The sequence below is a fragment of the Saccopteryx leptura genome, chromosome 2 (assembly GCF_036850995.1).
Source record: "Saccopteryx leptura isolate mSacLep1 chromosome 2, mSacLep1_pri_phased_curated, whole genome shotgun sequence".
NCBI lineage: Eukaryota > Metazoa > Chordata > Mammalia > Chiroptera > Emballonuridae > Saccopteryx > Saccopteryx leptura.
The window spans coordinates 4,694,291-4,708,835 of record NC_089504.1 but is presented as its reverse complement, the minus strand read 5'-3'; the positions used below and the strand labels follow the sequence as shown (position 1 = coordinate 4,708,835).

The following is a 14,545-nucleotide window of genomic DNA, read 5'->3' as shown; positions in this document are numbered from 1 at the left end:
CACCTCACTTAAGATGGGCCACATGGGTTCTGAGTTCTTTGTCCCTCTCCTGACGAGAACGACCTTTATCCAGCACTCACCCCAAGCATCTCAGTATGCTCTGCCCAGTATGCTGTGTTCGGCTGCTGCCTCGCAGGTGTGCTGTGGCCCTCCCAGGTGGACAGAGCGGAGGGACACCAGCTCTCAGCGGAGCGAGGGCAAGTGGGCAGCGTAGTGTAGGAAGGTGTACTCTGCATGCAGGTGACGGTGCGGGTGAGTTTTGGGAAGGAGAGGCAGTGGACAGCTCCTGGGCCCTCCCGGAGGGCAGCCCCTTCCCCAGCTGACGGCCGCTGTATCGACCAGGCCAGGAAAGCAGAAGGAAGTAGGAGTGGACGTTGTGTGTGTCCAGGTCAGTGGCCGTCCCGGACCTGGCCCGTCTACTCCACCATGAATGCCAGCCAAGCCCCCTCCCCTCACAACTTACAGTCTCCCCTCCTGTCTCGTTCAGCACAGCACTGGGCACACCAGGGTGAGCAAGCACTGCCCAGTATGCTCGCCCCGAATCCTCGCCATCTGCACCCCACAGAGGTTTTATCATCTCCCCTTCTCGTGGCCGAGGGGTCTGCAGCACGGAGGGCTGCGCTCCCCTTGAGGCCGCCAACCCGCCTGCCTGTGGGAGCCACAGCCTGTGTCCTCACCCCTACAGGCACCAGCAGAGGCCGGCGGGAGGGAGGGGCTTTCTAAGGGGAGTGGTCACTGTCCACAAGCCCCTGCCAGAAGCCCAGGGAGTCAGAGGCCGGCGGGAGGGAGGGGCTTTCTAAGGGGAGTGGTCACTGTCCACAAGCCCCTGCCAGAAGCCCAGGGAGTCAGAGGCCGGCGGGAGGGAGGGGCTTTCTAAGGGGAGTGGTCACTGTCCACAAGCCCCTGCCAGCAGCCCAGGGAGTCAGAGGCCGGCGGGAGGGAGGGGCTTTCTAAGGGGAGTGGTCACTGTCCACAAGCCCCTGCCTGTGGGAGCCACAGCCTGTGTCCTCACCCCTACAGGCACCAGCAGAGGCCGGCGGGAGGGAGGGGCTTTCTAAGGGGAGTGGTCACTGTCCACAAGCCCCTGCCAGCAGCCCAGGGAGTCGTGGGCAGAGGCTCGCTGTCCCTCCACAGCGGTGGACCCAGCGAGGACACCGAGGCCAGCGAGGTCCCACAGGGTCACGGTCAGCAGAACGGCTCTCGGCCGCAGCGCTGGGCCGCCCCTCTCTGGAAGCGTCACCGTGGTGAACGAGACAGGAGGGGAGACTGTAAGTTGTGAGGGGAGGGGGCTTGGCTGGCATTCATGGTGGAGTAGACGGGCCAGGTCCGGGACGGCCACTGGCCTGCAGCACCGGGCAGCCTGCCGGGTTGTGGGAAGGCACCTGGGTCTGGTAGGTGACCAAGCCTCCCGGGAGGCATCGTTGGCAGAGGACCACAGAGCACGCCTGGCAGTGGGCAGCCTCCCCTGCTCAGCACAGCACTGGGCACACGTGAGTGCCTGGGCCAGGCTCTCGGTCACGCCTGCACCCAGCAGTGGTTCAGGGAGCCTGGCGGAGGGAAGGAATTGGGTCACCGTGGGGAAAACACATGACCACATCTGCTCTGGGCTTAGAAGCATGTGGACAGCCAAACGCCCCTAGAAGAACCGGTGGTGACACAAGGCTTGTTCGCTGCAGGGTGAGCGTAAGGACCCTTCCCGCCATCCCAGCTCCCAGGCCCCGGGCGACACACACAACGTCCACTCCTACTTCCTTCTGCTTTCCTGGCCTGGTCGATACAGCGGCCGTCAGCTGGGGAAGGGGCTGCCCTCCGGGAGGGCCCAGGAGCTGTCCACTGCCTCTCCTTCCCAAAACTCACCCGCACCGTCACCTGCATGCAGAGTACACCTTCCTACACTACGCTGCCCACTTGCCCTCGCTCCGCTGAGAGCTGGTGTCCCTCCGCTCTGTCCACCTGCGAGGCAGCAGCCGAACACAGGAAAGAACACAGACCGCCACCACCCTGGCCCATCAGATGGAAGTCCCGGCTGTCTGGGTGTGGGCCCTGCCACGAGGCCTCCGCCCCCGGCCTCAGCCTGCACCAGCCGGTGTCTGTGCCACCAAAGAAGGGTTTCCAGAAGGAAAGAACTCTTCCTGAGCTCTGGACCGCGTGACGCTGACCAGGCCTCACGGCCTTACTCAAGAGCGGCGAGGCCTGTCCCCTGGGAACCACCCCACGCTGGGACAGCTCCCTTTTCTGGGACTTGGAATTAGCAACAAGCTAGGGTTGTCATATACAATTTCAGGAGACAGTCCGTGCCACGTGCCCGATGTATCCACGATTTCAGAGAGCTGCCTCTTCCAGGGATGACTCAATCCTGTCTGTGGGAAATCACCAGGTGGCCACGGGCACATGTCCTGCTAAGTCTGCCCCACACGGCCCGTCTCTGCATCGGGGTGTGAGTGAGTGCGTGAGCGGTGCACACGGCCCGTCTCTGCATCGGGGTGTGAGTGAGTGCGTGAGCGGTGCACACGGCCCGTCTCTGCATCGGGGCGTGAGCGAGCGCGTGAGCGGTGCACACGGCCCGTCTCTGCATCGGGGTGTGAGTGAGTGCGTGAGCGGTGCACACGGCCCGTCTCTGCATCGGGGTGTGAGTGAGTGAGCGGTGCACACGGCCTGTCTCTGCATCGGGGTGTGAGTGAGTGTGTGAGCAGTGCACACGGCCCGTCTCTGCATCGGACAGTGAGTGAGTGCGTGAGCGGTGCACACGGCCCGTCTCTGCATCGGGGTGTGAGTGAGTGTGAGCGGTGCACACGGCCCGTCTCTGCATCGGGGTGTGAGTGAGTGCGTGAGCAGTGCACACGGCCCGTCTCTGCATCGGGGTGTGAGTGTGTGAGCGGTGCACACGGCCCGTCTCTGCATCGGGGTGTGAGTGTGTGAGCGGTGCACACGGCCCGTCTCTGCATCGGGGTGTGAGTGAGTGTGTGAGCGGTGCACACGGCCCGTCTCTGCATCGGGGTGTGAGTGAGTGTGTGAGCGGTGCACACGGCCCGTCTCTGCATCGGGGTGTGAGTGAGTGAGCAGTGCACACGGCCCGTCTCTGCATCGGGGTGTGAGTGAGTGAGCGGTGCACACGGCCCGTCTCTGCATCGGGGTGTGAGCGAGCGCGTGAGCGGTGTACACGGCCCGTCTCTGCATCGGGGTGTGAGTGAGCGCGTGAGCAGTGCACACGGCCCGTCTCTGCATCGGGGTGTGTGCGAGCGCGTGAGCGGTGCACACGGCCCGTCTCTGCATCGGGGTGTGTGCGAGCGCGTGAGCGGTGCACACGGCCCGTCTCTGCATCGGGGCGTGAGCGAGCGCGTGAGCGGTGCACACGGCCCGTCTCTGCATCGGGGCGTGAGCGAGCGCGTGAGCGGTGCACACGGCCCGTCTCTGCATCGGGGCATGAGTGAGTGTGTCAGCGGTGCACACGGCCCGTCTCTGCATCGGGGTGTGAGTGAGTGCGTGAGCAGTGCCCACGTGAACGAGGAAGCCGTGGTAGCCCACCCCAGACGCTACCCCACGGGGCGGCCGTGTGAGCACCCGAGTTCTGCTGACGGCACGGGACTGAGGCTCCTGCCGCCTCCACGAGGACTGTGACGCCGTGCCCCCAAGGACAGGGCTGCGCAGCGCGTGCCAGCCCCGCACGGCCTCCCCGCCTGCCCGCCCGCCTGGACCCGCCTGCGCAGACCTGACGCAGGGGCAGCTGCCTGTGGCCTCGCCGCTTCCTAAGTGACGGGATGGAAACGCACACTGTGTTGAAGGAAGGGCATTAAAGATCAAAGCAGCGGCGGCCCTGCAGAGTAAAATGTCAGGAGAACGAGGCACCCGAGACCTTTCCCAGCCCTTTGTCCTCTGCCCTTTCAGCGGCCCCGTTCCTGAGCTCCGTTTTGCGAGTGGCTTTGTGGAGACGTGCTGCTATAAAAAGCTTCCTCGCCCTAGGACGGAGGGCAGAGCCTTGGAGACTCCACAGTGAGGATGGCGGCCTGCCAGCAGCCGGGGACCCACAGCACGCTGTCCCGCCCTCCCCAATCCCAGGGACAGGGGACCCACAGCATGCTGTCCCCGCCCTCTGCCCTCCCCACTCCCAGGGACAGGGGACCCACAGCATGCTGTCCCCGCCCTCTGCCCTCCCCACTCCCAGGGACAGGGGACCCACAGCATGCTGTCCCCGCCCTCTGCCCTCCCCAATCCCAGGGACAGGGGACCCACAGCATGCTGTCCCCGCCCTCTGCCCTCCCCACTCCCAGGGACAGGGGACCCACAGCACGCTGTCCCCGCCCTCTGCCCTCCCCACTCCCAGGGACAGGGGATCCACAGCATGCTGTCCCCACCCTCCCCACTCCCAGGGACAGGGGACCCACAGCACGCTGTCCCCACCCTCTGCCCTCCCCACTCCCAGGGATGGGGACCCACAGCACGCTGTCCCCACCCTCCCCACTCCCAGGGACAGGGGACCCACAGCACGCTGTCCCCGGCCTCTGCCCTCCCCACTCCCAGGGATGGGGACCCACAGCACGCTGTCCCCACCCTCCCCACTCCCAGGGACAGGGGACCCACAGCATGCTGTCCCCGCCCTCTGCCCTCCCCACTCCCAGGGACAGGGGACCCACAGCACAGCACGCTGTCCCTGCCCTCCCCATTCCCTGGGACAGGGGACCCACAGCACGCTGTCCCCGCCCTCCCCACTCCAGGGACAGAGGACCCACAGCACAGCACGCTGTCCCCGCCCTCCCCACTCCCAGGGACAGCGGACCCGCAGCACGCTGTCCCCGCCCTCCCCACTCCCAGGGACGGGGGACCCACAGCACGCTGTCCCCACCCTCTGCCCTCCCCACTCCAGGGACAGCGGACCCACAGCACGCTGTCCCCGCCCTCCCCACTCCCAGGGACAGGGGACCCACAGCACACTGTCCCCACCCTCCCCACTCCCAGGGATGGGGACCCACAGCACACTGTCCCCACCCTCCCCACTCCCAGGGACAGGGGACCCACAGCATGCTGTCCCCGCCCTCTGCCCTCCCCACTCCCAGGGATGGGGACCCACAGCACGCTGTCCCCGCCCTCCCCACTCCCAGGGACAGGGGACCCACAGCACGCTGTCCCCGCCCTCTGCCCTCCCCACTCCAGGGGACAAGGGACCCACAGCACGCTGTCCTCGCCCTCCCCACTCCCAGGGACAGGGGACCCACAGCACGCTGTCCTCGCCCTCTCCACTCCCAGGGACAGGGGACCCACAGCACGCTGTCCTCGCCCTCCCCACTCCCAGGGACAGGGGACCCACAGCATGCTGTCCCCGCCCTCTGCCCTCCCCACTCCCAGGGATGGGGACCCACAGCACGCTGTCCCCGCCCTCCCCACTCCCAGGGACGGGGATGGGGTCTGCCAGGAGGGAAGGCCTGGCCCACAGAGCCCCCGCTGCAATGAAAGGCAGGCCACGCCAGCCTCCTGTGGCGGATGGAGCCAGGGCCTCGCCGGCTCTCTGACCCAGGGCACAGGTGCGGCCGAGGAGACTGGACAGGGCGAGCTGCCTGGCTCCTGACACTACTGTCCAGAGAGGGAAAGGTGAGTGGAAGTGGGGTGTGGCCCCACGAGGCCGTCCCCCCCCCCCCGCTCTGTCACACTGCGGGTCACCCGGGGCTTCCCGCCTCCCAGTGGGCCTGTCTCTGCGCGGCTACCGCTCCGCAGCTACTTGTGGGCAGAGCACAGGATCTGCACCACATGACGAACGACAGAGAAAGGACGCCCTGGGCTTCGGCACCAGAGCAGCACTGGGAGCGAGCCGTCACGGCACTGAGCAGCACCGTCGGGACCCTGGGGACTGCTTTTTGCCCGAGAACTTCCCTCTGTTAATGACCTGGGCCGTGTCCCCATGCTGCCCCAGTGCGCCTGGCCCTGACCTCCCACGCCCGCCTGCCTGGGCGGGTGGACCAGGCCGATGATGGACAGGAGGCCATGTCACCACAGGGCTCGCGACTGTGTCTTTCTGGGAATGCCACAGGCAACATCCATCAGGGCACCTTACATTTCAGTGGGTGGACAGAGGGAAACAGAATTCTGAGAAAAAGCTGATAGTATAAAAAAGCAGAGTTTAGGAATGCTGTCACCCTTTTGGCATTGAGTCGAAATGCTCAACATCACCCCATAAACTGCACGTGCCCCACGTGGCTTTTGAGACAGGTGGCTGCAGGCAGGAAGGCGGCCCCACCACAGCCTGGCCACCCGACGACCCCTCGCTCAGTCCCCACCCTCTCCACAGACTGCTTCCCACGCACCGTCACGTAAGACAGACTTTAGAAAACAACAACAAAATCCCACACCTTTTCCATGTGACTATAGTTAGGTGAAAGCTTTATTGATAAAGGATCAAGCTTAATTCGGCACTACAGTATTCCCAGCACACTCGGTAATCTGACAGCCCGACGAGATGTTGTCATGGGGAGGCGAGGGCTCTTCAGCCCCCCGCCATGGCTCACCTGCCTTGGGGAAGGGAAAGGATTTCAGCGTCACCTGCCCTCAGCGCTCATCAGAAAGCACTGTCACCTGTCCCCACACTCTGGTCCTTTAATCTAGCATGGGTCGTTATTGGACGTCAAGTCAATCGGTTATGAACAGGTGACGGTAGGGAGGATAGGAGAATCTCAGAAAGGGTTCTGCACGAATACGGGTAATGTGCCGTTATTCACCAGCTGAGAAAAAATCACCACCCCTACAAATTCACCTGTTTGTGCCGCTCCAAACACGGTACGCAAGCAGCAAGGAAGGAACTGGCAGGTGCCCCCAAACCCCTCCAACTAGACTGATACCAGGTTTTCAACACTGTTTCCGTCAGTGTCTGCAAGTTTTAGACAAATAAAAAGAGTGTTATTTTTAGGGGAGGTGGGATAAAAATACAGCACCGTCTCTCCAAATCTGTGCTTCACATGTCTTGTGACTTCCTGATCAAACCTGCTTGCATTCGAAACACTCACTACTACACAGAACACTAAACGCTCTATGCAGAGGAAACAGACACGCCCCCCACCCCGACGGGTATGATAATGGGGACTGTCCCTTGTTGAAACAGCAGATCACGGGTCAGTGGTGCTCAGGCCCTGGGTCATCACCTCCTTGTGTGCGCTCCTCACTGTGACAGCGCAGAGGACACTGAGATAATCCAGGGGTGAAAGCACCTCCCAGCTGCTCTAACGCTCCTCAGTGTGAGTGAGAGAGGCAGAGAGTGACCACGTTCTCTCTCCTGAGAATGTTTTTACCCAGCTGCTGGGACAGGGACAGGAGCAGTCCACGAGTCCACGTGGTCACCCAGCTGCTGGGACAGGGACAGGAGCAGTCCACGAGTCCACGTGGCCACCCAGCTGCTGGGACAGGGACAGGGACAGGAGCAGTCCACGAGTCCACGTGGTCACCCAGCTGCTGGGACAGGGACAGGGACAGGAGCAGTCCACGAGTCCACGTGGTCACCCAGCTGCTGGGACAGGGACAGGAGCAGTCCACGAGTCCACGTGGTCACCCAGCTGCTGGGACAGGGACAGGAGCCGTCCACGAGTCCACGTGGTCACCCAGCTGCTGGGACAGGGACAGGAGCAGTCCACGAGTCCACGTGGTCACCCAGCTGCTGGGACAGGGACAGGAGCAGTCCACGAGTCCACGTGGTCACCCAGCTGCTGGGACAGGGACAGGAGCAGTCCACGAGTCCACGTGGTCACCCAGCTGCTGGGACAGGGACAGGAGCAGTCCACAAGCCCACGTGGTCACCCAGCTGCTGGGACAGGGACAGGAGCCGTCCACGAGTCCACGTGGTCACCCAGCTGCTGGGACAGGGACAGGAGCAGTCCACGAGTCCACGTGGTCACCCAGCTGCTGGGACAGGGACAGGAGCAGTCCACGAGTCCACATGGGCAAAGGCAGCACTCGAGACGAGACCTCGCGCACATGGCGGCCTCCGGGCTGGTCACCTGAGGGAGGGCGCCAGGAGCCACACACAGCCGCCTGCACAGCGGCCCACACGTGACCACATGCTTCTCCCCCAGGCTCCAGGCCAGGGCGGGCGGCTGGTTGAGCGGGAGGAGGCAGTGTCACGAGAGTCAGGACTAGGATCTTCTTTTTTAAATGACCTGTAAATCTGGACTAGCCTTACACTTACAGAGAGGCTGGGAAGATGGTCCACAGCTCTATACACGCCTCCTCCAGTTCCCTCACCGCCAACACCTCCCACTACCTGGCACAATCGTCACAACCAAAACACCGTCACAACCAAAATACTGGCCCCCCTTATTAACTAATCCCCAGGGTTTATTTGGATTTCACCAGTTTTTCCATAAAAATCTCCTTTCTGTTTCAGGATTCAACCCAAGGTTAGCACAGCGTGTTCAGCTGTGATGAGATCATGCCATTTTAATGCGTCACAGGTCCCTAACTGTGTGGTACTGAGTTAGGGCACCCCCCACCACATCATTCCCCCCAGTGGCAGGCACCTGTCCCTTGCTCCCTGTAGACGGCCCAGGAACAGCGGGAATCAGGTGCAGCTCAACGCGGCTGCAGGGCTGGTCCACTGCGCTCCTCTGATACAAAGCCTCCGGCTCACTGCTCAACGGTACGAGGTCTACTTTGGGGTGATGAACACGTTTCGGAACTATATAGATAGAGGTGGTGGTTCCACAACTCTGTGTAGGTACTAAACCCCATGGACTGTTTACCCTAAAATGGTTACCATTATATGCACTTCACCTCGATGGAAAGCAAGGCCGTGCTCTCTAGCAAGTCACCCGCTGCACCTTGGGCACACTCTTCATTCAGCGGGAAGAACGTGGGTCCAACTCTCAGAATCACGTCCCTCCTCCACATCCATCCCTCCAATGGCTTCTCATTGAACTGAGAGTAACCTGCAAGTTCTGTACCAGGTCCCAGAGACCCCGCCCCCACCCCACCCCCACCCCCACCCCCACCCCCGCGTTCCCTCCGGGCCGGCGCGTCCCAACCGCACAGGCCCCCAGCACAAGGCCCGGGCTGCTGCTGCCATGGCCGGGAACCTCGCCCCGTGGCTGTTCAGGTGGCTGGCCCCTTCTCATGCCTCCTGTTTCAGGTTAGATTCTGCCTCGAAAGCCCGCCTCCTGTGACGACCCGATCTGCTCTGACTGCAGCCCCCAGGAGCGACCGGAGCTATCTTACTGCACGCTTGTCCCCCCGCCCCCCGTGTTCCCCACAGCTGGCACAGTGCCGGCCCATGGCCGAGGGCCCAGCACGCAACTGTTGACCTTGATGAGGCAATGAGTGAAATTACAACCAACTTCATTATCTGCACGCGGGATGGGAGCCGAGCGGGAGGATGGACGAGAAGAAAAGGGGTGCCCCGCGGGGAACTGGCCCGCGTGCTGGGGGGGCTGGGGCGTGGGACCCTAACAGCTCAGGTGCGGAGTGGGTCCAGGTTCAGGGAGGGGCCCTTCTGCCACTAGGAGCTGGGAAGTGGAGTGCTTCTAGTTACACTTCATTTCCCAAACGGTACTCATGAGGAAGCCCAGCATCTGAAAAAGGCCACCAGACTGTGAAGTGGGGATGAGGGGGGGGGGCAGCCTGCCTCCCTCGCCGTCCCCGAGGACTTGCGTGGCCCACAGGGCTCTGAGAAATGGAGTACAGCATCTGCGGGTTGCACTGGAAACAACTCAAAAGCCTCTGATTTTTTTTTTAAAAGGTGTAATTTACATAGACAAAACTCACCTTTCATCAGTACACAATCCACTGGTTTTGGAACATACACGGCTGTGTGATCACCATCACAGTCGAGATATGGACGCCGGCCATCCCCAGCCCTGCTCCCGCGTGTCCCCTGGGGACAGCCCCCTGCTCGCTCCCACCGCGGCCCCCAAGCTGGCTTCTCCCCGGGAGTCTTTCCCAGACCGTCACGCACACAGATCACGCAGTGAGCAGCCCCTGTGTCCGGCTTTCCTCACTTTTTAAAAGGGCCGGGATTAAAGACCCATGATTACACCTCAAAGTCCTTATATGTCCCTTACTTGCCTCTTAAGTGAAAAGCAAAAAAGCACGCCTTACCTTCTGGAACACTTGATAGTTAGACTTGGACCAGATATCCAGCTGGGGAGAGAGAAAGAAGTACCGTCAGTGTCCATTTCAGAACCCAAACTTGACGGCGACACTCTTAACTACTGTTATTAGGCGCGAACAAAAAGCCATGATTACAGAGCATGGGGCTGTAAGGGCCCCACGTCCTGCATGGGTGCCTCTCCTACCGGGCTGCTGGCGGTCTGGGCGGAGGGTCAGAGCGGTTGGCTCGAGGCCCGCGCTGCATTCGAGCCCACGCAACCCGGGCCCCTTGCTCGCGCCTCACCTTGACCCCGGCCACAGTTCTGCTCCACTGAGGGGCCACAGCCAGTCCTGTGTCAGGACCTTCGCGCTGGTGGCGCCCTTGCCTAGACTGCTTTTCCGGGTCTCCTTCTTGGAGACACGTTTCCCAGCTGCTCTGAGAAGTCACTCCCACACTGTTGCCTTCTCGTCCTTTCAAGCCACTTAAGTTGTCGCGGCATCTGAAACCGCCCGACACGTCTGTGTGTATGTGTCTGCTGTCCTGGGCTGGGCCCCGGCCCACTGCAGGCACTGGCGGTCTCCGCTGAGCAGAGGAGAGCTCCCAGCAGGCCAGCACCTGCGCCACACCAGCGCCGCTCTGGCCTCCACACGCACTGTCCCTGAGCGCCCGGAACAAGCCCACAGGGCGGATCCCGGGGACAGCCCCACTCTCCACAGGACAGACCATGGCTCCGAGCCGTCCAACCACCCAGGGGAATCTGCAGAGCCCCTCCCAGACGGTCCCGCCTGACAGTGCCCAGATGTGGCTGGCACCAGAAGCCCTGGGAATCCTTCTGTTTTTTCAGACAGATGCCCAGGCGTCTCCGCTCGAGTGCCTGAGGTGTAGGTTAGGCGGGTGGAGGGGCGTCCATTGGGCTGTTTCAGGGGTGCTGTCCAGAGTAGCTGTGAGGGGTGGTCTGGCGAACCCTCTGGTCTAGGGCACCTACATCACACATAGGACAAAATGCGGGTGGGGCTAGAGCAAACAGGCCTCCCCTGGCTCACTTGGTCCTGTACCGAAAGCACTCTGGTCTTACTGGTCTGCACGATGGACCACATCAGCGCCCTCCTACCATCCTGAGAACAAAGGGCAAGAACAACCCCGAGCAGGGCTGGCAGTGCCCAGGGCTGGCGCAGATGGAAAGGGGACCTGGCACGTCCCCTGGCACTGGAGAGTCAACTCCAGTCCATGAGTTCGAGCTGAACAAATTGGAACCTCTGGCCAATGGGCCTCGTGGAACCTGCCCTTGGGGCTGGCCAGTGGTCAGGCAGAAACCTGAGAGGTGGCTGTTCAGGCCTGCCTGTCGTGGTATTGACCCTGGAACCCCTGGAGTCCCGCAGCGATCAGACGGGGAGGGCCCTGTAAGATGGGGAGGGCCCTGTAAGACGGGGAGGGCCCTGTAAGACGGGGAGGGCCCTGTAAGACGGGGAGGGCTCTGTAAGACGGGGAGGGCCCTGTAAGACGGGGAGGGTTCTGTAAGACGGGGAGGACTCTGTAAGACGGGGAGGGTTCTGTAAGACGGGGAGGGCCCTGTAAGACGGGGAGGGTTCTGTAAGACGGGGAGGACCCTGTAAGATGGGGAGGGTTCTGTAAGATGGGGAGGGTTCTGTAAGACGGGGAGGACCCTGTAAGATGGGGAGGGCCCTGTAAGATGGGGAGGGTTCTGTAAGATGGGGAGGGCTAATACAGGAAGTGGAGTATCACATTTGAGGGGGACAGTTCTGTTCTAAGGAAAATACCAAAACTTAGCTTTCTGAAAAGAGTTCTTATGAGCTGTGAACAGACACATACCCAGTTTTCCCAGCCTCTTCCTGCTCACAGTTAGTGTTACACAAACTTCACCGTGTCCAAAACCCTCCAGGGCAGCAAGTAGGGAGGTTAAGGTGACTCAAGGCCTCCGCAGAGAGGAGGTTTAGCCAACTGAAGTCAGGAAACATCACGGGGAGCTCCGACTGACTGAACGTGCATTCAACCCCCCCTTCCCCACCCCCGTGGCCGGCACCACCCCCTTCCTGGATTTCCACAGAAGCCCCGAGTGCCCCTCTCCTTTCTGGCGAGACAGCGCTCCAGAAAGAGGGTGTCGATTTTCAGTCCCTGTCCACCAGGAAGCCAATTGACGGGGTAAGAATTAAAAAAAAATCTTTAGGTATTAGAATTTTAATTGGACAGGTTAGCAATTTCTAGGGGGACAAGTGACATGTTACTTCCAGATGAGTCTGAAGGAAACCTCAGAAGAAACATGAAATGCATTCCCTACCTAATCGGTTCCGCAGCAGAGCAGTCCCGCTGGGCAGGTGGTCACCGTGGGGGGCGGGGGCGTAGGTCCTGTCCAGAGCCTGTCTGTTCTTAGTGCAGCACCTTAGCCCTGGGCTTAGGCAGTGCAGCCTTAAGGACTCTCCAGAGATGATCCCTGAGTGAACGCTCTGAGCCTTTGGTTCTGCCAAGTCACTGCCGAGCTGACAAAGACTCTAAACCTACATTTTAGGAAGAGCAACGTCCACGCCTGACCTTGGAACCGCCCAGCTCTCCTGCCGTTCCACGCCCACCGCGGCTTCCCCTGCGGTTCCCCACTGCGCAGTCTTCCTGCCCACTCCCACCAGCCAGGGCGCGCCGAGACGCAGACACGGGGCCACGGGCACAGGGACACAGGAGAAGGAAGAGACTGCGTGTAGGTGGGAACGTTACGGTGTTTACTCAAAAGATGAAATTCTTTTAAGAAAACCTTCAGCACTGTCAAACGTTTTAACAGGAAAGTCAAACGGAGAGAAATACGCAGGTTTAATTAAAGCCGGACCCCCCAGCCTGCAGAGGCCTCTCTGACACGCCGTGCTCATTTATGGTGGGCGAGCTGCTCTCTTTGATTTTTTTTTTTTTTTTTCCATTTTTCTGAAGCTGGAAACAGGGAGAGACAGTCAGACAGATTCCCGCATGCGCCCGACCGGGATCCACCCGGCACGCCCACCAGGGGCAACGCTCTGCCCACCAGGGGCGATGCTCTGCCCATCCTGGGCGTCGCCATGTTGCGACCAGAGCCACTCTAGCGCCTGAGGCAGAGGCCACAGAGCCATCCCCAGCGCCCGGGCCATCTTTGCTCCAATGGAGCCTTGGCTGCGGGAGGGGAAGAGAGACAGAGAGGAAAGTGCGGCAGAGGGGTGGAGAAGCAAATGGGCGCTTCTCCTGTGTGCCCTGGCCGGGAATCGAACCCGGGTCCTCCGCACGCTAGGCCGACGCTCTACCGCTGAGCCAACCGGCCAGGGCCTGCGAGCTGCTCTCTTTGAAAGGTGGTGTAAATAGATTATCCAGGACCCCAGGGAACGGTTCGGACCGTCTGGGACAGGAAGACGTTGGACAATACGCCCCATTTACCAGGTCCACACGGGAGAGAAAGAGATCGGTAACAACGGGTTCCGATTGTGCCGCGAAGGCACAGCAGGCAGCTTGCCCTGCATTTTCTGCTCGAGTTACGCCAGAGAGAGCCGTTTAAGCGGGGGTTCTGGGGTCGGTGCCCTGCCTCTCCTCGGGGCCAGGAAGGTTTTGGAAATTCATTTCAGGGAGCCGGGACTGACCCGAGTGAATATTCATCAGTCTCAGCTCATCTGCTGCCAAGGCGGCAGGGCTGACCGTTCTGCTGGCTGCGGTCTGCAGGCCGAGTGTTCTGGAAGCCGCCAACTTGCAGCCGGACGACTGAGAAATTATTCTGAACTACAGGGTCAGGAAAAAGAAAGCGAGGCACCCCACAGTATTCTGGACAAGCACCAGAAAGCTCTCAAAATGGAACTGGTGGCTGGAAACAGGGTCCTGGGAGTGGCCTTCGGACTCTGAGGACTGGCTGAGCGTTTCGGCAGCAGGAACACGGTCTGGGCTCCACCGAGGACCAGCCGCGCCCACGCAGACTCCCCGCTCCCAGGTCAACCAGTGGAACACCGAACACCCTCTCCAGGCTCAGGAAGAATGAGTGACGACCACGACTCTGACATTCTCTGACTGAAAAGGAAGATCAGAATGACCCAACGTACAAGGACCACGATGGCCACCGCCACCACCACAACCTCCGCCACAGCCAGAGGCAGGTGCCTCCTCCTGACGACGACGCATCCAGCCCGCTCTGCACCCGTGTTATCTCTTTAAATCCTCCAACTCCCAGCTGGAGAAACTGAGGCTCAGAGTTGAGCAGCTTGCCTGACGTCACAGAGCTACTGTGTGGTGGGCACGGGATCCCAGGCTGTCTCTGGAGGCCCAGCTCGCACCCTGGCATCCACGCGGGAGGGTGACTCGCAGGCACCCCCACCCCCCAGAGCTGTCCCAGATGATCAGGAAGCACTCTTCTCTTGCAAACTCCAACATGACAAACGTGCTTCCAGGCCTGCAGCTGTGCCGACCACCCCACTGAAATCCAGTTAGCAGCAAGGGAAAGTGTTGGCAGCTTATCGGAAAGTTATCAATTCTTCA

The 14,545-nt window shown here is 61.3% G+C and overlaps 2 protein-coding genes across 2 annotated transcripts in view; one reads left to right on the top strand and one right to left on the bottom strand.

The window, feature by feature from the left end:
• PRRT1B (proline rich transmembrane protein 1B) overlaps nucleotides 1–14,545 on the top strand; it is a 596,855-nt gene that overhangs the window by 298,474 nt on the left and 283,836 nt on the right. The window lies entirely within an intron of this gene.
• The window catches only part of MED27 (mediator complex subunit 27), a 212,251-nt gene that overhangs the window by 15,949 nt on the left and 181,757 nt on the right, over nucleotides 1–14,545 (bottom strand). Inside the window, exon 6 of the mRNA XM_066366884.1 lies at nucleotides 10,066–10,107. Within this exon, the coding sequence (XP_066222981.1) occupies nucleotides 10,066–10,107 (42 nt within the window). The remainder of the gene's footprint in view (nucleotides 1–10,065; nucleotides 10,108–14,545) is intronic.